Source organism: Epargyreus clarus, unplaced genomic scaffold (assembly GCF_041222505.1).
Source record: "Epargyreus clarus isolate Ecla_fem2 unplaced genomic scaffold, WU_Ecla_fem_2.2 ptg000021l, whole genome shotgun sequence".
NCBI classification, from domain to species: domain Eukaryota; kingdom Metazoa; phylum Arthropoda; class Insecta; order Lepidoptera; family Hesperiidae; genus Epargyreus; species Epargyreus clarus.
The window spans coordinates 12,143,053-12,165,481 of NW_027332228.1; the positions used below are offsets into that span (position 1 = coordinate 12,143,053).

A 22,429-nucleotide genomic window follows, 5' to 3' on the forward strand; every position below is an offset into this window, starting at 1 on the left:
CTTTTTATCTAATCGACTTTTTCAAGCGAATATTGTAATAAAATTAACATAAAAGAAAATTATTTGTTCATGAAATACCAAAAACTTTATAATTTTCAATTCATAATTCTTATTTCAACTGCGTAACTCAAAAATCTTATGTTATTAAGAATTAAACATTTAGTTTTCAATTTCCAACTGGGGAAATTGAATTATCGCTCAGGAAGCAAAAAACAAGATTTTCTAATATATTCTAATACGGCCATTTTTTTAATTCAAGGACATAATATTTTACCTAATATACATTTATTATTCATTATATTTTATGAACGTCAACAATATGTGTCGATTATGTTTCGAGTACAAAGAAAATCGATTAATCGATCATTTACATTTGCGCATTTTGCGATTGCTACTTTAGAAAAGTGATTTCATGACTTTCGTATTCGTGTATGTGGCAAGACTCAAGGTAGTATTGATCGCTTGGCCAATAACTAGAGCCAAAATAATTCATTGCAGTATCTTGTGCAGTCATTCGCTAGTTTCGATGACTGAGTAGCAAGGTGTGGGTGACGGCTGTTGATGTCACATTCATCTACGTGAATCATTTTTGTCAAAACATTGCCTTGAAGCAAAACACAACAAAAATACAAAAATGTGTGCTATGGTAAGTGTGACTCTATATTTTTTCTACTTACAGTGACATAATGCATGAAGTCTTTTACTGAAAACTAATCCAATAATAAAATTATCTGCAGTTTTCTCTTTTTATCATGATACCAAATATGCCTATTTCCTACATTATACTCAGATTTGTGTCATTTCAGTCTAAACATTGATTTCAATTAATTTATTGTTTAATCCCAATTGTATGTAATATCACCGCATCTTTAATCTTCATTTCCTAAGTAGTATTACACAATTATATCAAATTATAATTTATATTAAAATAGCACTTCATGAATGAATTTTTTTCAGCGGATGAAGGCAGCTAAATGCCCCTCAGATGAGCTGGCCATCACTAACTGCGCCCTCATAAACCCTGATGACTTCCCTAGTGATGTAAAGTTAGTATCTTTTTATTAGCATTTAACTCTGTTTTTAAATACCTACATAAAAATGCATTTAACTCTGTTTTTAAATACCTACATAATAATATCTAAGACTAGATGAGCTTGAAATATTTTAATACAATTTATTTTATGTAATCTTAAAATACCGAATTGTGGGAATCTGTTCATTATTATATAAGCTATTCCTATTACACTTGGTGCTATTAACAGCACCTAAATTTGAATTTTAAACCATCCATTAACATTCAGTAAGCCATTATAGTATTAACCAAACCTTATTGAATATAATTGCCACACCCATCAAAACCATGGATCTAAGTAGATTAAAAATAATTTTGAGTCTTATGTAAAATGTTACTTTTTTCATAATTTCTATATAACTTGAATACAGCCTTATTAAGAATATGTGCAATGCTCCTTAGGTCCCAAAGACACATGAAAAATATATCTTAAATTGTAACTGATAATATATTACATCATATCCAATCCAGTACTTACATAATTCCTCACATACAACATACTTATATACATATGCTATCATCAGGCCCATGTCTAATTGTTTTATTTGTACAATTTATGTATCTTTCAGGCATATTGAAGTGTCCACTGGACCATCCCAGCATTATGTCTTCAGTGCACGCTTCTTTAATGGGGTGGATCGTGGGACAGTGGGATTCTCAGCACCACAGAGGAAGTGGGCCACCCTCTCAATTGGCCAGGTATATATTTAATTTGTAATACATATTACTAATATACTTTAATCTACAAAAAAAATAGTTTTCAAAGGTATGTGTAGTCTACCAATAAACATTTGGCGATTGTAGTGGACTATGGCCCAATCCTATGGCTCATTCAGAGAGGAAACCCATGCCCATTAGTGTTACTTTAATCTAGTGATTGACATAATTGTTTGAAATAGATAGTTTGATCAAACGAGTCACTTCCAGGCAGTGAGATTTGAATCCAAGACCTTTTTTGAACCTATTGGTACTATGGCACTATTTTACACAGCACTATCAATAATTTGTAGTACATTGAAATATCATACAACATTTAAAATAAAACCAATGTATGAGAACGTTACGACATACATTATTTTATTTGCAGACCATAGATGTGAAAATATGCAAGCCTCAATCTTTAGAGTGCTTATGCAGTGTTACTCTGGAAGCTGACTTCATGCTGAAGAAAACGTAAGTGCTATTGAAACCAATTGATAGGTGATATAAATGTATAGAGAATAATAACGTCAGTGTTGCTATCTGTAATTTCAAAATGACTGTCATAATTTTTTACGAATTTTTTTTAAGAACATAATATAATCAAAACCAATATTGATATCCCTCATAATTAAGTTGTGTATATTTTAATACCTATGTATTGCTATGTAGGACTTCTATGGAGCCATACGATTCGGAGCAAATGGCGAGGGATTTCCTCATCCAGTTCTCCAATCAGGTGTTCACCGTGGGCCAACAACTTGCATTTGCATTCCAAGATAAGAAAGTACTGTCTCTGCTTGTCAAGAACTTAGAATGTAAGTGGCAATACATATATTTCTATTATATTTTGTAGGAGGGAATCTAAAAAATCTTGTGGAGTCTAATCATTGGTTATATGTATACTACTACATAGCACTAAAACTAAAATATACTGCAAGGTATCTTGTTTTTATATGAATAAATAATCAGTCTATATAAAGAGTACATATACAATGATTAATTAAATGTTCTTTTTCCTGTTAAATGTGGTATTGTTTATATCTGGGAAACTTTTATTTATAGAGTATTTGACTGGTATGTTATCAGAAGGTAACAGTAAAAGGTGTTTTGTTCTAGCCGTGGATGTACAGGCTCTAGCCGCGGGTTCGAACGCGGTACCTCGTCGTGCGAGAATGGGTCGATTGCTGCCCGACGCTTGCATCCAGTTCGATAAGGCCGAGAACTCTTCGCTCAACTTAGTTGGAAAAGCTAAAGGGTAACATAAAATATGCAAACACATACTTTATATGATAGCAGAGTATGAGAAATATACAACGATCGTCGTAAGTGACCGATCTGGCTTGAATGACCAGAAAGATAGGGTGAAAGAAGTACTTAGGTCTTTATCAGTAGAAGAAATCTTTTTGTATGAAATTGTGCTAGCATAGCCACTTAACTTTTTTCTTTACCAGAGAGATAAAGTGAAAAAAGCATTCGTCTATCAGTATTAGAAATCTTTTTGGATAAAATTGTGGTGGCCTGGCAGCTAAAGTTTTTTTTAACAAAAGTGAAGTAACAAATGTATTGTGTACAAAAATAATATTCACGTTTAGGAAGCAACCTCGTCAGTCTATCATCAATCCCGACTGGGACTTTGGCAAGATGGGCATCGGCGGCCTGGATAGAGAGTTTAACGCCATCTTCCGACGAGCTTTTGCATCTCGAGTCTTCCCACCTGAAGTTGTTGAGCAATTAGGTAAAAAAATTATATGTATGACTATGATAAAAATTTGGACTATTTTTTATCTATAAATTTAGAATTTTGTCTTAGATATAGTTAGATGCATGTGCTCACATATACTTATGTTAAATGAGAACACGTACGCTTACATACTTATTGTTCAAACTGTCACTGCGTTGCACAATACAATTGTGAAGAATTATGAAGTAAAGTTACTAAAAAAAATGTTATTCTTTTTTATATTTTAATTTACTAGGTACAAAAATTTTAAAATCAAGTAATACATATTTTCTTTTTTAAAACGACTATGGAAGGTAATGTTTTTCAAGCATAATATGTATGTATGTATGTTTCTGCACCCCAATTGGCTTGACGGATTTGAACATATGAGGTGTTGTTCGATTTGTCTCAATTGAAGTAGTTACATAGGCTTTTTAAGCAGACAGGTAATTTTGGTTTTACAGTAATTCTCTTGTACTGTTATTAATCTGTACCTGGCTTACAGGTTGCAAACACGTCAAGGGTATCTTACTCTATGGACCCCCTGGTACCGGTAAGACGCTGATGGCGCGTCAGATCGGTAAGATGTTGAACGCCCGAGAGCCGAAGATTGTCAACGGTCCGCAAATATTGGACAAATATGTTGGTGAGAGTGAGGCCAACATTCGCCGGCTGTTCGCTGACGCTGAGGAGGAAGAAAAGCGGGTAAGGAATAATATAAAAAAAACACGAGCTTTTGCCCGCGGTTTCGCTCGCGTTACGAAGTAATATTTTCATCCCCTATTTTATCCCCTTGGATAAAATAGGGGATGAAAATATTATTCTACCCGAATTGATCAAAATCCTTTCTTAGCGGATGCCTAAGTCATAACATCTACCTGCATGCCAAATTTCAGCCTGATCCGTCCAGTGGCTTGGGCTGTGCGTTGATAGATCACTATGTCAGTCAGTCACCTTTGAGTTATATATATTTAGATATGAACATAAATAAAGGAAAATGTAATGAATTGTTATATAGTAGTAATGTAATTTAAAACAAATGATGCGAATTGATAGTAATGGAGGGTCTATGGCCCCTTATTAATAATCAATCTATCCAATTTCTACCCATCAAAGATCGAGATTTGACAATGTCTAGTAGGAAGAAAAGGTCAAATGTTGATCTTTGATAGGAAAAATATTAGATAGATTGATTACTAATGGCGGGCGTCCGTTGGGATCAGTCGCTAAGACTAAAACTAAATCAAATTAGAAATAAAACTGGAACATTGAGATTTATTTGTATCTGTTTTTTTTTTCTTTCTTCGTATTATTCTAAGCGAGAACTACTTTATCTGAAAAATGCAATATTTAAATCCCGATTCAAATATGTTAATCACATGGAACCATACACAAAGAACCATAACCAAGGTAAAAACACAACAACAACAATACAATGGTCACAAATTGTTTTAGTGTGGACCAAACAGCGGTCTCCACATCATTATATTCGACGAGATCGACGCCATTTGCAAGGCCAGAGGCTCCGTTGGCGGTAACACTGGAGTACATGACACCGTCGTCAACCAACTGCTTTCCAAGATCGATGGTACGGTAGATTTTTTTACTCCAAAAAAAAAAGTTATATTACTGTAAAGATTTATTAAGTTGTTATACATAAGAATACCTATTTTTACCTAAATTGTAAGGTAACCTAAAATTTACTGTAACATTAAGAAATGCTATTAAGATATTTAAATTTATTTAATTTTAGATATTATCAGTTTATCTTAAATTTTACGAATTTCAGGTATGATAGGTTTCTTATTTATTGTAATTAATTATAAATAAGAAATTATATAAAAAAATGGCCCGTCGAGCCGGATTATCGTGACGATGATGATGAATAAATTATATAAAAAAATGATGGTCCTTCGAGCCGGATTGCTTCCGATTTCGTGTTTCTAATGTAGTCCATATGTGTAGGTGTGGACCAACTCAACAACATCTTGGTTATCGGCATGACGAACAGACGGGACATGATCGATGAGGCTCTGATGCGCCCTGGTCGATTGGAGGTGCAGATGGAGATTGGCTTGCCTGATGAAAAGGGCAGGGTTCAAATCCTGAACATCCATACTAAGCGTATGCGCGAGTATAAGAAGATTGCTGAGGATGTTGATTGCAAGGTGGGGTAACTGGTTTTTATTTGTGAATGGAGATCTACTTATAGTGGTCAACTTATATGGAGATGCAAATCATGCAGATGCGGACTGTGAGGCCTAAAGACGACGTGACGTCAATAAATTGTGACGTTAAGCTCATATCTTTATTTATCTCGAAAATAATTCGTTAATTTATCAATCGTTTTTTAACTAAATATTTTTCTAAAGTCCTTTCTTCTTTCTTATTTCTTAGACCCATCAAGGGGTTATACAAGGTGAATTTTTCAAATAGGCTTTCAGGGCCAAATCCGAACCTATGAGGATTAGCGAAAAATGCTTAAAAGGAGTTACGAGGCCGATTTCGATAAAAACTAAAACTGCATCATTAGTTATTTAAAATATCTTTTTCCTTAGCCGGGAATCGAACGAGTTCATTTTGAAAAAAATACACCCCAGAATTTAACCCTTATAAGCGACACTATCAGATAGTGGTATAATATAGAGGGTGTATTTTTTTTGTTTGAAAAATTCACCCTGTATATCTAAAGATTCAAGACAATCATTCATTAATGAATCGATCTCAAGCACCGGAAAATTGACGTTTAGTTTTATTAGTTGCAGTCACATTTTAAAATAAAAAAAATTAAGAGCTAGCCATTTTTTAGATTTTTGGTTTACATCATAATTTCTAGGGGTAAATTGATGTTTCCATATTTTTTCCTACCAAAAAATGGGAGACCGCAGAATCTCCATGTCTAATCTTAGATTCTTCCAACCTAATCGGTCTTCATTCGATTCACACAATAATTCTTTACCGCGAAATCGCAGCACTCACGAATGTATGAAAGCTAATTGACCTTCACACGTTTCACACAAATATTCTTCACCAGGAAATCGCAGTACTAACGAAGAACTTCTCCGGCGCCGAGTTGGAGGGCTTAGTGCGAGCCGCCCAGTCCACTGCAATGAACCGCTTGATCAAAGCATCCAGTAAGGTGGAAGTGGACCCTGAGGCTATGGAGAAGCTGATGGTGGAGCGAGGTGACTTCTTACACGCTCTCGAGAATGATATCAAACCGGTGAGGAATGGAATGTTTTATGCTCGTTTTGCTTTTGCTCGACTTGGCATGAACACTGCCGTGCCTCCAAACTGTGTTAAACTTAGAAAATACTTTCGTGGATCGTAACCAAGTCGAAATTTAAAACATTTAAAGCGTTGTTCTGTGGTTACTGTTCTTCTGTAAATGGACTTTTATAAATAACCCCAAATAGTTTTGTAAGCCTACCAAGTACAGTCACAAATGCTTTGGTACCCCTTAAGATTAAGACTGTTAGAACAACTCATATAAGTATTTAACAATGTTGTCTTGAGTTTAACGAATTGTGTCGAATACAGCATAGTGTAAACATCATTCTAAAAGCACAAATAGGGGTGGCTGTGAAGTCTCCTCTATTAAATTGTGATCTATCTTATTTATCAATCACAATAAGTCTAGTTGAAAAGTAGTGAATCAATTCTCAATTCTACCTCAATTAGATAGATTTTGTATTCCCTAGGCATTCGGTACGGCGGCCGAGGCATTGGAACACTTCCTTGCTCGCGGCATCATCAACTGGGGTACGCCTGTATCCTCGCTGTTAGAGGATGGACAGCTTTACATCCAACAGGCTAGGGCTACTGAAGCTAGCGGTAAGACTATCCAAGATCGAGTACTAATTTTTATACTGATTATTTTATGACGACTCGCCTAGCGCAGTAGCCATCGTATCGGTCTGAAGATACAAATAAATATCTGAAAGAAGTGTTTGAGATTTGTGGAAAATTCTATTTAATTCAGAATCTTAGAGACTTAAAAGATATTAAAATACTACACTTTATAGCTTTCGTTATTAAGCAAGGCAGATTTTAAATACTTTTAGGTTAAAGTCCACATTTAGTCCTACATATGTAAATTATTTTTAGGCCTAGTGTCAGTTTTGCTGGAAGGTCCTCCGAACAGTGGCAAGACTGCCTTAGCGGCGCAGTTGGCTAAGATGTCCGACTTCCCATTCGTGAAGGTGTGCTCTCCCGAGGACATGGTCGGCTTTACAGAGACCGCTAAATGCTTGCAGATCAGGAAGGTGAGTTAATTTGGTTTTAAACCTATGTCTAAGTTTGAAAAAGACTTTATTAAATCTTCTTTGTATATATATAAAATTTCAGCGATCATATGTTGTTCCGCAATCTCGAAAATATGTTAGGCACTTGAAATATTTCTGAATTTTGTTGTATGTTTATTTGACTTATCTCATAGTTAGCAAGTACAGCCAATTACTTAATAATTAATATCATATTGAACCATAGTGAAAAATGGCCCAGTCCGATGGAAGTTGTACTATGAATGGGTATCCATTAGTTGCGAAATTATATACACACATACATATTTGAGTTACTCATGCCAGCAGTGGGATAATAATGACTTAAAAGACGTATTTGAGTGTAGAGTCAACCCATAATAATATTAAACAATTTGCTTCAAGTATTAAACTTCTTTACAGTACTTCGACGACGCCTACCGTTCAAGTCTGTCTTGTATCCTGGTAGACAATATTGAGCGTTTGTTGGACTATGGTCCGATTGGTCCACGCTACTCAAACTTGACCCTGCAAGCGCTTCTGGTTCTGTTGAAGAAACAGCCACCCAAGGGAAGGAAACTGCTCATCCTTTGCACGAGCAGCCGAAGGTAATGTGTCGAGTGTCTTGTATTGTATTAATTAAGCTATAAGTGCTATTACGCCATCTCTACTTTACATTTTATAAGATAGGTTTAATACTTTGAATAAATATATGCGTCATATTGAGAATCAGGTTCCCCTGGCAAGGGTTAAATTTGAGGCCTAAAGTTTAAAGATTTCTTTGATGATGACCTATTGGCGTTTTATTTTAAAGACTACAATAATTTGAACATGGTAAGACGTAATTAAATTCATTTCAAAAATATACGTATTTGTGACGCCATATTTCATTGAAATATGTTCAGTCGTCATTTATGTTCGTCCCTCTGTTCGTTGTCCTTAGTTTATTCTCCATATATATCAACTAGCAATAGGCACGACAGTAATAAAAAATCAAAGTATAAATGAATCACAGACGTAATATGTAAACAAATACAGGTCTGTGATCTAAGTAAAAACAATATATTGAAAGGATTATCAAAAATGATCCAGTTTTAAAAAAATCTTTAAGATTTATTATATTTTCAATAAAATATAAGTATAAAATACTGCAGTCGGCCATCTTGTCTGAAACGCTAAACGGGGCGCTAAATGACGTAATTTTTGGGTATTTCACTGAATTGCTTGAACTATTGTATGGGATGATCTAGTGAATTCTAGTGTGACGTTACCAACGGACGCCATGACACCCTTAGCGTTTTCGCGCTTAATTCAAAATAGCTATAAAAAGTTACTATTTTTTTCGTTAATACTGAATTTATTGTCAAAATAATACGACTTTTGGATCCATAGACATGTACGTACATTATAGAAGGCATTCAAAATTTGTCATCATGCCCATTATAGTTAATCTTGATATTATTTCTTAATCTGTTCTACAGGCAAGTGTTAGAAGACATGGAGGTGCTCTCCGCGTTCACGGGCGTGTTGCACGTGCACAACCTGTCGCAGCCCGAGCACGTGATGGCCGTGCTGGAGGAGAGCGACGCCTTCTCCAAGCGGGACCTGCATCACATCCAGAACGACTTGCGGGGCGCCAAGTGAGTAAACCTTAGAAGGAGAAAGATATCTTGAAAAGGGAGTGTCTACGCAAGTATTGCGCCTTGGGTCGGTGCCGATGAAGGACGCCAAGTAAGTAAACCTTAGAAGGAGGAAGATATCTTAAAATAGGAGTATCGCTGCCTAGACGTCTGTGTTGGTGAGAAGGAGATAATATATTTTGAAAGAATATGCTGCTATCTTCAGGATTAAGGGGTAGGTGTATTGTATAACATTGCAAAGTGTAAATTACATGTTTGTAAGCAACAAATGCTGGGTGGACTTGTGTGTGAACAACATTTGTAATTGGATATGAATGAACATTGAGTGAGTAGATTAATTACTTCGTAAGAATACGCTGCTGCCTATCCTCTGGATTGGGTTGCTTAATCGCGTGCAATACACGAAAAAAGAATAATACTAACCTATAAAATTGCAAAGTGTAAGTAACATGTTTGTAAGCAACAAAGGCTTTTTTTATTTTTTATGTTTTTTTTTTTAAATATAGGAGTAGCAGACGAGCATACAGTCCACCTGATGGTAAGTGGCTACTGCCGTCCATGGACATCTGTAATCTACCCCAGATAGGAATATTTATTCCTACCTGAGCCACAGATGCGCTGCTACCCCTGAGGACTAAGCTGGAAAGCCTCGAAAAAGTCTGTCTCCCTTACCACACCGGAAAACAGCAGCGCCTAACACTGCTATTATTAGGCAGAAATAGGTGTGGCGGTGGTGCCGCCGGAGTCGAACCACAAAGGGTTCTACCACCTTCAAAAGTTTATGTACAACATTTACAAGAGTATGTAATTGGAAATGCTTGAACAATTGTCAAAATTTGAACAGGTGAGTTTTCACAGGTATATAACTTCTGCTCGGGGCTGCAACTCGGTATGGTATTACTACATTATTGTTCAGAGGAAGAATATTGTTTAACATCATTTTTAAAAACCTGATACTATTACACAATTTATTCTGAACTGTTCAGCAGTTGTGTTCTGTTCTGAAATGTGCAGTGGTTCAACGTAAGCTCTGCTTACTAAGCCTCGGGTAAGTCCTGGCCGAATTTGTCCTGTATATTTACAGGCTATCTGTGAAGCACCGTATGCCTCAACCACGAAGGATGCTCGACAATATTCGTTACTCGACGTTTTCTTCTCGGGAGAAAGTTCAGTTAGACAGGTACATTATTTGATAAATTTAGTTAACTATTTTAGCACTTCTTTTTCTTTATTTTGTCTGATTCATTAATTTTAAGTGATAAATAGTTTATATCAAATAATCCTGCTGCCTGCTATTTTAGTCAATTTCAGTTATATCATCATCATTTATGTATCATTTAGAGTATTTCTCTAAGCCTTAAGCTTAAGCTGTAATTTTTTGAAGTACTTTTTAATATAAATTAGCATATTTTTACACCCCTTTTTTAACTTAATTTTCAACAAAATATTATTTATTCTTTGTTTTCACACATTCATTTTAGTTTAGTGTAAAGAGTTTTATGAAAAATTACAAAATATTCTCTTGTCACAGGATCTTTATCGGAATCAAGAAGCTTCTCGCGTTGGTGGACATGGTAAAGCAGACCGAGGAACAGTACCGCGTGGTGAAGTTCCTCACCAAGATGCAGGAGGAAGGCGGGCTCGACGTCGGCACCACCATACAATAAGATTCGTTGCAACCTTAGGGATTACATACGCATACCACGCGCACGCCCTCACCAGATCACTCCACTAATGCACATATTTCTTCATTAAAGACCCACAGCGCCAAAGTCAACGAGTGCACCCCATGCACCTCCGATCTACGAAGCTACGAAATCGATTACGACGACATAAGCGAAACTGCCGAGTCGCTCATCGACTCCAGCCTCAAGAGAGGTCGCACCGCCAAGGGCAACGAGCTATCCCCGGCCAAGATGCCCCTAATGAGAATACGAAGCGTCGAGATCGTATTCGAAGACGAAATGTCGACTTGCACGGATACAGCCCTGTTGGATCGCAGCATCGAACTCATAGTATCGGACAGCAGCGACGATTCCACCAAGTGCGTGGACGACCTCGAACATTTGCACGTGGAAAAGGACGAAGATTCGGTGACGTTGAACGCGGAGGCCGACTTATCGGATGACAATTCGATTTCCATGACGAAGGAGCGCGTTGATGACATACCCAAAGACGCGTCCCAACTCAACGACCAAAGTTTGGACACGCGCGAGCTGGGCTGCATCACTCTAGCCAACGACGAGAACACATTATCGCTGAATATATCAGAAATAAACGATTCCGGTCGTTACACGGAAGACGCTTGTTCATCGCACGTCGAAGTTCCCATACTGACATATGACGACGCTTTGCTTTCTCACTCATTCGACGTCGTCAACGTGGACGAAACGTCCACAGTGATGAGCATGTACGAGCTGTCTGACGTCAGTGCGGACGGAAGGCCGAAACTGTACGAATATGTGGACAGTAATAGTGACAGCTCAGATAACACGGCGGTTTGTGACGGGCAAAGTTCCGACGCGAAACAGCTGACGTCATTGCACGACACAATCACAGATTTCGAGGATCAGTCACTTTGTGACAGCAGCGATCTCCAATATGATTCGTTCGTAGACATGGGGAAATTTTAAACGACACGTTTTAATCTAATTTAAGTGGTTAATTGATATTTACTATTCAATGCTTCCCTAAATAATCGATGGAAATGTAATTTATCCAAATGTGTTAATCTCAATTATTCTATAATCCAGTATGTTAGACGTTATTATAACTACATTCCAAGGTGTTTTGAATACTCGATTGCACTAGTTTTTTGTTCTACCGGTGTGATAGAGATCTTAGTCTGAGCTATTTTATGCCCCTAAATCTTGACACAGCTTATGCACGGAGGGCTCGGTGGTATGCGACTCTAGTGACCATGTCATGGGTTCTAAATCCACATCAACTATTTCTTTTGTACTGTATTTTTCATAGGAATCTTATGTAAATAAAATCTATTCTTTTAGTATAGCATAGGCACAATTATAGATAAATTAAATAAACTGAAACATGACATGGTTACAGATATCCCGGGGTTGTAAGTCTAGGCAATAGCTCAATAATTTAATTGTATTATATTTTCACTGAGAGCAATATAATTTATTGTAATTTGTTATTGAATTGTGATACAGCTTGATGCTGTCTATTACTTTAATAATTAAAATAGTCGTTCTTGATACTTGTGTTATACTTGTATGAATAGATTAAGAGAACAATGTCAATATGAAGTATTTACTATTGTAGTATTATTCAAGGTAGTAGAATTTGTGGAAGTTTGCCCAGATTGTACTACTGTCACACCTGTTTCCAGTATATCTGAAGGGTGTGATAGATGGTGTGATTTCGAAAAGTGAGGCATTCAGTCCTAGTCCTCCAGAGTGGCAATAACTTGGTGATGAGATGAATAAATGATTACTATTTTGTCTTCTTAAATGTGGATGGTATACGGCCTGAAGCCCAATTGCCACTCAGTTTAATAAAACTGCTGTTGCTACACTTTAAGTAGTAAAAAGTTTATGAAGCTTGAGTCACTTACGATTCTATTAGCAAAGAGTACAATTAATGTAAGCTTTATGTGTCGTACTTAGCTATTCAAATTAATATTTTCATAATATTAAGAGTTTAAAACCTACTTTTAGTAATATTACCTGTCGATGTATTCACAGAGTGAATAAAAATTGCCAAAGTAGTTCAAATGGCATAATTTAAGGCTATAAACACCAACTTTAACTTTATATTTGGTAAATTCTTGACAAGATTCAATTAGAACCTTATAATGTTTATGCTAAAGTTATTAAGATATGAATAGGCAAATTATATTAAAATTAGATCAGTTTTAAACAATTCAGATAATATTGTTGCTATTTATTGTTGTAGTTGATTTAAACTGTTATACTGTATGTTAAATTACGGAGAGTGTTATATACATTCCATTTTCACTCATGTAATGATTAATCTCATTATATATTTTATGTCAAATGACAAAGTCTTCTATGAATCAAGCTTTTAGGGCAGTAGTGCTTGCATGTTAAATGTTTACTACTAAATATTATATATTAGTCTGCGAGTGTATTATAATGTAATTATGTGCAATTACTAGGTAAGGTCAGCAAACAAAATATCAGTGGTATATGAAATTTTATTGGTCAAAAATCTTGACATAATCTGCTACTTGCAGTGAGATTTATTTAAGAAATAGTATGTGTGTGATAGTTGTTACGGCTGACCTAATCTTACTGTTGAAAATAAATCTATGACAAATTACTTTGCTTGTTTCATTTGCATTGTCCTTTTCAATTTTATTTCATAATTTTTTGTGTACAGATAATATTGAATAGTGGGTAAATATTACTGCTAGTCAAATGCTCTGTGATTATATAAAGAACTACTTATTACAACAAAAATCATTAATATTAATTGGTATAATTACTATCATTAAAAAATCATTAATATTAACTTCTTGATAATAAGATAAATAAAAAAATATTAAAAAATCATCATTTCTCCAGTTCCTTTTCCCTCTACTGTTTTAATTTTTCTTGGATACAATTAGAATATGGGGAGTATTTCTCTATGAGTTCCCCTATACAATAAGCATGACTACAAACTGGTACACAAACTTAAATTATACATTTATTAAACATAATAATAGGTACTAGAAGATCTTAAATTAACCTTAAAAATTAATTAGCGGTTTCACAAGCATCAATCCAATCATTGTATACGTCTATGGGCTCAGATAATACGTTTGTAGTCGTTTGGAACTCTTCTAAACACACCCGGCATTGTATCCTTGCTGTATTTCTCGCTCGATCCCTGTATCAAAAAACATCATGAAAATTTTATCGCGTCATGCCAATAAATCAATAAGTTTATTTTTACTTCAATTACCGTACATTTTGACTTCACACGACTTCTCATGGTTACAAAATGGGCAATTGAACTGCTGGTCCAGCGGTTCAATTGCCTTCCTCTTCGCCGGCGGCTTCCTTTTTGATTTGCGGCGACCCATGCCTGTAAAAAAATTGAAACAAATAAAAATTTCACCTGTACTTACAGGAATAATATTGAAATATACTGAAAAAGTAATTGATGAGCGAACTGTGCAATAAAAGTTCCAGTAAGACTTACTTTAATGTTTATATCGATTCAAAACAATATTTTACACGTCGAATGATGAAAACAAAACCTCCTTCTTCTAGCATTCGACAAATTCTGACAAATCAATTTGACATTTCATTTGTCAAACACATCATTTTTTAATTTTAGTGAATGCAAAAGTAGATGTGCTTATTCTGCTTTAATATATTGTAGGCTTAAATAGACACACGAAGTATGCCGTAGGAGTTTTCATGTTCTTTTATTGTCTTTATTGCTTTTATTGTTGTAATATACTTCAATATTTATCTAATCTAAACTTACCTTCTATAAAATAAACTAATAAACAGATAAATGTTAGTTGATAGTTCCTTAAACTTTATTTTGTTCTTGAGAAGAGTAGGAAATCTTTGTTTTCACATCTGCTCTCTGCCTAGCTTCAGTTAATATGATTACGCGTAGCAGATATATGAGATGTGTGTGGCGGTACGCGTGTCCTGCTCCTTTAGCCGCCCATCGTTTCACGCTTGTAATCAAAATCCTTCGCTGAACTAGCTCTGCTCCACAAGCCTCTCTAACCAGCTTACATTCCATTTACGCACCGCTGTGAAACTGGTCTAAGTCATACACTAATAGTATATTTAATATCTATGTATTCTGTGCGGATCTCAGGAATACTCAGGATAATTTATCTGTGACAATCGTCATTCCCTAATCATTTCATTTGTCATCCAAATCGACCAAATCCTAATGATGTGCCGAGTCGGCCATTTTTGGTATTCGAGTACTTTAGTACTCATATAAAAAGGAATCGAGTCAGTACTCGAGTCCAAAGTATTCACAAAGTACTCGAGTACTTTGCACAACATACAGTACAATAGCAAGGAAGAGCAAAAAAAAAAAAAGGCACTCACTACACAAAATTAATCAAGTTTTTACTGGTACAAGTAGTATTTGCAGTGTACGAGTAACGTCAGTATTCGAATATTACTGGTACTCGAGTATCACTATAGGTACTCGAGTATGCAAGTTTATGTAAGTACTCGAGTACTTACTCGAGTCGACCTGACTCGGCACATCTCTACCAAATCCATTCAAACTTCAAAGTGTCATTACAAGCTTTGGCTCTGGGCAACTATAATTTTAAATATTACGAGCTATGTGTACGCTTAAATAAATATATTAAATAAAATGGCTCGTGAAATAAATATATTCGTTATATTATCAATTATATCTATAGTTGGACGTGAGTACATTCTTTAATTTGTTAATAAAATTGTTATAAACAAAAACGGTAACGCCCATTGTAAATGTGTTTGAATTGTTGTAGTTACAACTGTTTCGGCGGAATGTACAATCCCAATGGTGTTGAGAAACACATGGTTTTCTTTTGAAAATGGAAAACAAGTTCTCACAGAGATTAATGCAAGGGAGATGACAGGAAGGTATTTATAAATAATGATCTTTTTGGCTTATATTGGTTATTATATCGTTGAAATAAAACTTTAAATATTATTTTATTTTTCGTAGTTGAAAAATCTTTTACATCTAAGAACCAATCTAATTTTTTATCAATTCTCATATAAGCAATACACATGTTAAGACTTATTATGTTAATACTTATTACATATTAATATTGCTAGTTATATCAAGCACAATTTATGAGACTGATGATCATACATATACAAATAGTTATTATAAACTTTTATTCCATACACTTACTGTTTTATACTAATAAAGCCTGCACAAGCCTCTTTATATATATATTTTTAAATGATGTATTTTTTAAATTATTTTTATATACCTTTTATCCCAAAGTTCCTATGCTAATGGAAACACAACTTTTATGGGACTAATTACCCTATTTAATATCAGTGTTGCAAAGTATGGCTGGGACTAGCTTAGTTCAATAAATCATGTAACAGAGAACCTTAGTGAATTTTATAATGTAAGTATGGTGGAGCATTCACCACACAGGTCCGATGCACAGAGGGTTTCAGGTTCACTCATCAGCCAGACAGATATCTAAATGATGAACTCATATTTCTGTTCTGGCTCTTGGTGTTTGTGTATTTGTCTATGTATGTTTCATAGATTAGTAAAGATTACTCCTAATGAAAAAATGTACCCAGTTTTGAGAATTGAAATAGTTGCGTAAAAAAGTTTTGCCACGTCCCCGTGCTAAAATGTCTCTAAAATATTTGAAATAATTATTTATTTAGTATATAAATTACGCAGTATTAGTTATTTATTCGTAAATTTTCTCAAAAAATGTTTTTATTTGTCAAGAATTAAAAAAAAGAACTTACTAATAAGCCATTTGAGGCTCCATTCAATTTCAAGGCGGCGAAGTATCTTTACTAATCTATGGTATGTGTATGATATCTTAGTGTTCGGCTGTGAGTGAAGTAAGCATCTTATTTATTTCAGAGGTGTCTGCATGAACATAAAAGCAGACTACCATGTGAACTACACTATGGTGTTCAGTTACACTAAGTGTTACTACTGCGTGAAGCTCATTGTGCGCACTGTGAATGTGTTGGAGAAAATAGAGACCCCATGTGTGGACTTGGACCCTAATGAGGAGCCAACGGTGGAGCGAGTTTGCAAAGGACTTAATCCAGATCAGAATCTCATTACATTATTTTCGGAAAATGCTGTTCCAGTGAGTATGGCCATGATCAAATTTTTATCAACTTCTAAAAAGGAGGAGGTACTATGTTCATCTGTGTAATTTTTATATCTGTGTAATTTTTATCATGTTCATGTATATAATTTTTATAAGGTAAAAATCACTCTTATAATATATTTTTCAAAACAGGAAGATCATACAATATAAGATTTTTATGGATATAATTTTGTAGTAATTTGTGTAATAATGTATAATTTCATATGAAGTCAATAACATTATTAAGTCATTAAATAATTTGTTGTGGTTGTTGTGCAAAGTACTATAGTCAATAAATTTGTTTTTCATCGATTTGTAACATTAATTTAAAGAGGTAATTTTAAATATGGTCAGTTTAGATTATACAAGATTTATAACTTTTCTTTCTTCACAGGTAAACTGTAGATCATCACTTGAGGGTGTATGGCGGTTTGCTTATCAAAATCGTTTCCGTTTTACTGGTGAATGCAGTCATCCGGAATCACAAATCAAGTCCTGTCAGACTGCCGGTACACAGTTTCTGATCACTAATCAAAAGTTCAACATAACGTACAGGAAATGTCCTGGTATGTCGGGAACATTTGATGGAGTTGTTGAGTATAGTTGTTTAGGTAAGTTTTTATGAGTAACAATATTATTCTGGATTTTTTTAGTAGATAGCAATTGTGCAATGATGACATGTACAGTGAAGGCAAAGTTATATATGGAAGTACATGAGGATGCAGTCCACCTGATGTTATGTGGCTACTGTCACTTAATATCATCACATTAAATTACACTTAACATCATATGGATCCCATGGACCTCTGTCTGTCTGTCTGTCTGTCTGTCTGTCTGTCTGGTTGTCTCTTCTTCACGCCTAAACCACTGAACCGATTTTCATGAAATTTTGTACAAAGATAGTCTGAGACCCGAGAAAGGACATAGGATAGATTTTATCCCGGAAATCCCACGGGAACTAGGGATGGCGATCTAAGATAGATTAATCGGAGAATCGATCTTTCGGACCCAAAACATCGATTATTTTAATTGATATGTAATGATTGAATCGTGAACTATGCATTTGATCAAGTGATGATCTTTAGCAAAGTTGAAGGTACGAATTTTCAGTTTTATGTATGTTAGTATGTTATATTTATTAACGCGCGCGAAGCCGCGGGCAATAACTAGTATTGAATAAATTAGGGCTCAGATCATCATGGAGACAAGTATAAGTTACAGGAAAATATTGCTGGAAATTAGGTATAAATATTCTTGTTTCCGACAAGGAAAAATTTAATTTTTTTTGCATCATTAATCTTTTTTAATATTGTAATTATGCTAGAAAACTCTTTGTTCATAGTTGCCACGATTCTTAATCACAGTATCTTATGTACAACTTATTTTTTAGGGCATTGGTTTGTTGACAAGAACCATTTCTTCGCGGTGGCTAACACGAAGGAATCTCGAAGGGACGAAAGGTACAGATGTTTCCTAAAGAACAGAGATGACGACTTGTACATCGGTGCATCGATAACGCCGCAGTGTAACACGCTCAAAACTGTCGAGAAATCGCCCGAGAGATACAGGATCACTCCCGTTAAGGTAATTCACTTTTACGTAATAGAAATAGAAAAGTATTGGATTCGAGGCTGGCCCTGGGCTATCACTACCTTTTTTAATAAAAAAATAATATGGCAATTTTATAAGTAAACATAAATCCAAGGTAATTTGCTGTGTATTTAAGACCCACATGCTGCAACTATTCTACACGTGATAGAAGGGCCCGAATTGGGGCGTCGAAAGCCTTAAATCGGACCTGTATGAACATTTATGGACCCCCATGTAGTTATTGATGATTTTACTTTCGCAATTTTTGAAATGAAGCCTCCTTTAGGCACGTTGGACACATTTTATGACATGATTTGCCTAGCAAGTATTGCTAAGATTTTAAGTGCATAAAATTTTACGACGTTTTGCTAACACAAATGGCCTCAGTACCCCAGGGGCGGTAGTGGGTACGCACCCGGGCGCATATTTTTTATGTACAAAAACCTAAGCCTACCTGATGAAAAGCATTCACCATCGCTCATATCAGGGGAGTTCGGCAATGCATCGCCAGCTTTGTAGGAGAACTCACTTTGCACCTTTTTTGAAGAGCCCCGTGTCAAGTTAATGGGGCATATTCAGACATTTTTTTTAATCCTCAGGCTGAAGTAGTGGTTGCCGGTTGTCGGTTGCCACAGAACTTCTCTGGCGACTGGATCAACACGGCGAATATAGATGCGGACGTATTCATAAACGAAACACATATAATCGAAACTTACTATCCAGATGAAGGCAGATATAGGAGAACTATTTATGTTTGCAGGTATTTTAATGTAATTCTAGTGGAATAAACTTTCAATCAATCTGGAGTAATATTGAAGGTAGTAGAACCTTTCGTGATTTCGTTCTGGATGCACCACCGTCACACTTATTTTTGCCTCATGACAGCAATATTAACTGCTGCTGTGTTGCGCTTTGTGTGCATTTTTTCAAACAGTCTGGTAATGGAGATATACTTATCTGAGCCTATTCAACACTTCCTACTACACATACACCTATATAATTGTAATTTTACAGAGAGCAGCGTGATAGCAGGATCATGATGGCTAGACTTACAGTTGATGGTTGCCAGAAAGATTATGTTTGCTTTGATTTTGTACCGCAGCATCACAATATTATAAGGTAAAGTTGAAAAGACATAAGTATTATAATTTTTTCACTCAATTAAATAAATATATATTGATAGAGTATTTCAAACAAAAACTAATTTGGTAGGTTTTTAGGTGTAACAATGTAAATATGCATTGTTATTTTGTAAACGGTGGTATTTCAGTTTAGTAAATAATAATTTAAATATCTCTCTAATACTTTTCTTTTTGTGAAGCTAAAAATTTAAATATTTTTTATAGGTACCGCAAAGGTCTAGCGATGATACAAAGCAACTTTCATACAGTGTGCTCATGGGTTCAGTTTCCAAATAAGCAACAATGGCGTTACGATCTATTCCTCAAGAAGTACCCGTCACCCATCCGCTGTCCGGTTGCCGGGAAATTTAACTTCACACAAAAAGGAGACGTCAGATTCGAGACAAGAATCCTCGGTGGTGTCACTCTAAGTCCTCGTCCAAACTTGTACTGCAAGATTAATATAAGCGATTTCTCAGTATGTGATGTTGATCAAAAAACGATACAAATTAAGGAGAATTACTGTTTGTCGGTGGACTATTTGGGCAGACCTGTGGATATATACAGTGATCCTGATTATAGGATGAAATGTATTGGATACTGGAAGGAGAATTTAAAATCATATCTGATTACATATGATGAGCTAGATCCGTTTTCAAAGTATAGGTGCTGGGTGTATCAACGAGCGGATCTTAACAGGTAAAATGTGAAACATGATTCATTCAAACAACTATGCAATTATTGTAACCTTGGAATTTAATTAATAACCCTGTATTTGTTTTTTTATTTTTTATAATAATAAATTGACAGTGGCTTTGTTGTTACTTGTTGTGAAATAATTGTTGTTAATTGTTGTTTATATCTATGTATTTTGAAATTAAAAAATGTTGTTATTTGACTGAGAAAAAATAATAGTTGCGGTCTTGTGATATTATTCTGTCAAATTAAATATCTTTATTGATATTCAAGTGGAGTACAATACAAAATTAAATATAATTGCGATTTCCTTTATTCCAGAGTTCTCATGTCTCAAGCTCTCGGACCATATTGTGATTTGAAGCAAGACGTGACGTCATGGAACTACACAGAGGGCGCAGCAGTCGCCGTAGAAATGGAGGAGTATGAACGAGAAAGGGACCAATGTCCCATGCACTTCGATGATGGCAGTGACCCGTGGTCCACTAAAGAAAACTACATAAAGTTATTTACCTTCAGTTATTCTTTCTGGAGAGGCAGCGGTGCCACAAATATAGTTGTTAGTTCGACAGTGCTAATACTAGCTTTAATACCCTTACTACAATAGTGCCTTATAATGTTAAGATGTGGACTGTTATAAGAATCTCATGATGTATGTACCTTTTTACTTATTAACGGTATTTTTTTACCTCAACAAATACAGTGTAGATTTGACATAAAAATATTTATATAGCATATTGTAAACTGTTTTTAACTCTCATAGTATACTAAGTATTTTATTTTCTTTCATTAGTAATGACAAGTGCTTTAACAAACTTTTATGTATTTCTATAAGTTTACACTGTATATGCACATTTTACGCATTTATTTTATATACACATTATATAACTATTTATATAGTAATGTTCATATTATGCTGCTGTATATCAATGGTTATTTTAGAATATACATCTTATAATGGCAACTATATATTTTTTCATTATATTTTAAGTAATTGATCATACGAATGTTGTAATCGTTTCTTTTGTAAAAACTTAACAAGGCAGCTGTCTTTATTTCAGTTTAAAAATATAAGTCAATTTTAATTTATAAGCTAGGAGTTTGTGTATCAGTTTATAATGTCACATTACATTATTTTATAGCAAGTTATTTTTTTAATACTGTATTAAAAAGTTCTTTTGTTAAAAGTGTTTTTTTTTCACACTTTAATCTTACCAAGTGATTTTATTTAATATTAACTACGTTTATAATTTGTATTAGACTTTTTTTCTAACACATTGTACAATGTCACTAAAATCATATTTTTCAATGGCGAAAACTTGACATATTAATTTTATATAATTAAAATGACATCCTATCATGCTAATCCATCAAATTGTTTGATATACAGTACAGTGTATGAAAAAGTAATTTTTGTGACTTTGATACTAAGATTAAGTTTTCTTAAGACTACAATCCATTTGAGTGAAAATTGGTAATATACTTGTAGTTATCAGTTTATAGTTAAGTTACATTTGTTTCTATAAATATTATGATGGCTTGTTACTTACGATTGTAATGTAATGTATTTTAGTTAACTGAATTTAGGTTTGTGAAGTAACTTTAACCACCTATTATGACCGTCCATTTAATTTTATAAGAGATGTCCGTCCATTTGATGTAGATTTTACTTTTTTCACTTATACTTTAATTTTAGGTACAAATAAATATTTAAAAATCGAATATTAGTCTTATTCTACCTTCTGTGTAAATGAAATATAAATCAAGGTGCTGTTGTCAGTTCTTTTTTTTTTGAGAAATTTGCTGACACACTATCATTTAA

The 22,429-nt window shown here is 34.6% G+C and overlaps 3 protein-coding genes across 3 annotated transcripts; 2 read left to right on the forward strand and 1 right to left on the reverse strand.

Annotated features, from left to right (window-relative positions):
• The first annotated feature begins 429 nt into the window (after positions 1–429).
• LOC140750810 (vesicle-fusing ATPase 1) lies at positions 430–11,083 on the forward strand. Its single transcript, XM_073084535.1, has 16 exons — positions 430–646; positions 958–1,046; positions 1,642–1,771; positions 2,160–2,245; positions 2,444–2,589; positions 2,891–3,029; positions 3,367–3,509; positions 4,000–4,199; positions 4,950–5,082; positions 5,460–5,662; positions 6,529–6,717; positions 7,196–7,328; positions 7,602–7,759; positions 8,177–8,361; positions 9,235–9,393; positions 10,925–11,083. Exons 1-16 carry the CDS (start codon positions 635–637, stop codon positions 11,058–11,060), a joined length of 2,241 nt encoding a protein of 746 aa, XP_072940636.1. The 5' UTR covers positions 430–634; the 3' UTR covers positions 11,061–11,083.
• Positions 11,082–22,329, forward strand: udt (protein undicht; the record flags this gene model as incomplete). The annotated part of the gene is made up of 9 exons (XM_073084525.1): positions 11,082–12,019; positions 15,867–15,977; positions 16,963–17,197; positions 17,595–17,811; positions 18,591–18,784; positions 19,390–19,550; positions 19,805–19,909; positions 20,137–20,610; positions 20,929–22,329. Coding segments are annotated over 9 exons (2,721 nt in total), but the record flags the coding sequence as incomplete, so codon positions are not given.
• Positions 14,046–14,679, reverse strand: LOC140750812 (transcription elongation factor 1 homolog). The gene is made up of 3 exons (XM_073084537.1): positions 14,566–14,679; positions 14,331–14,448; positions 14,046–14,250 (listed from the first exon to the last, which is right to left on the reverse strand). The coding sequence occupies exons 2-3, from the start codon at positions 14,444–14,446 to the stop codon at positions 14,118–14,120; spliced, it is 249 nt and encodes an 82-aa protein (XP_072940638.1). The 5' UTR covers positions 14,447–14,448; positions 14,566–14,679; the 3' UTR covers positions 14,046–14,117.
• Positions 22,330–22,429: the final 100 nt, after the last annotated feature.

Excerpts from the sequence above, each read along its gene's own strand:
- LOC140750810 (XM_073084535.1), top strand. Across the intron at positions 5,083-5,459 it reads ACTGCTTTCCAAGATCGATG|GTGTGGACCAACTCAACAAC; the intron begins GTACGGTAGATT and ends CCATATGTGTAG. Across the intron at positions 9,394-10,924 it reads AACGACTTGCGGGGCGCCAA|GATCTTTATCGGAATCAAGA; the intron begins GTGAGTAAACCT and ends CTCTTGTCACAG.
- LOC140750812 (XM_073084537.1), bottom strand. The coding sequence starts at position 14,446 with ATGGGTCGCCGCAAATCAAAAAGGAAGCCGCCGGCGAAGAGGAAGGCA. Across the intron at positions 14,251-14,330 it reads AAGTCGTGTGAAGTCAAAAT|GGATCGAGCGAGAAATACAG; the intron begins GTACGGTAATTG and ends TTTTTGATACAG.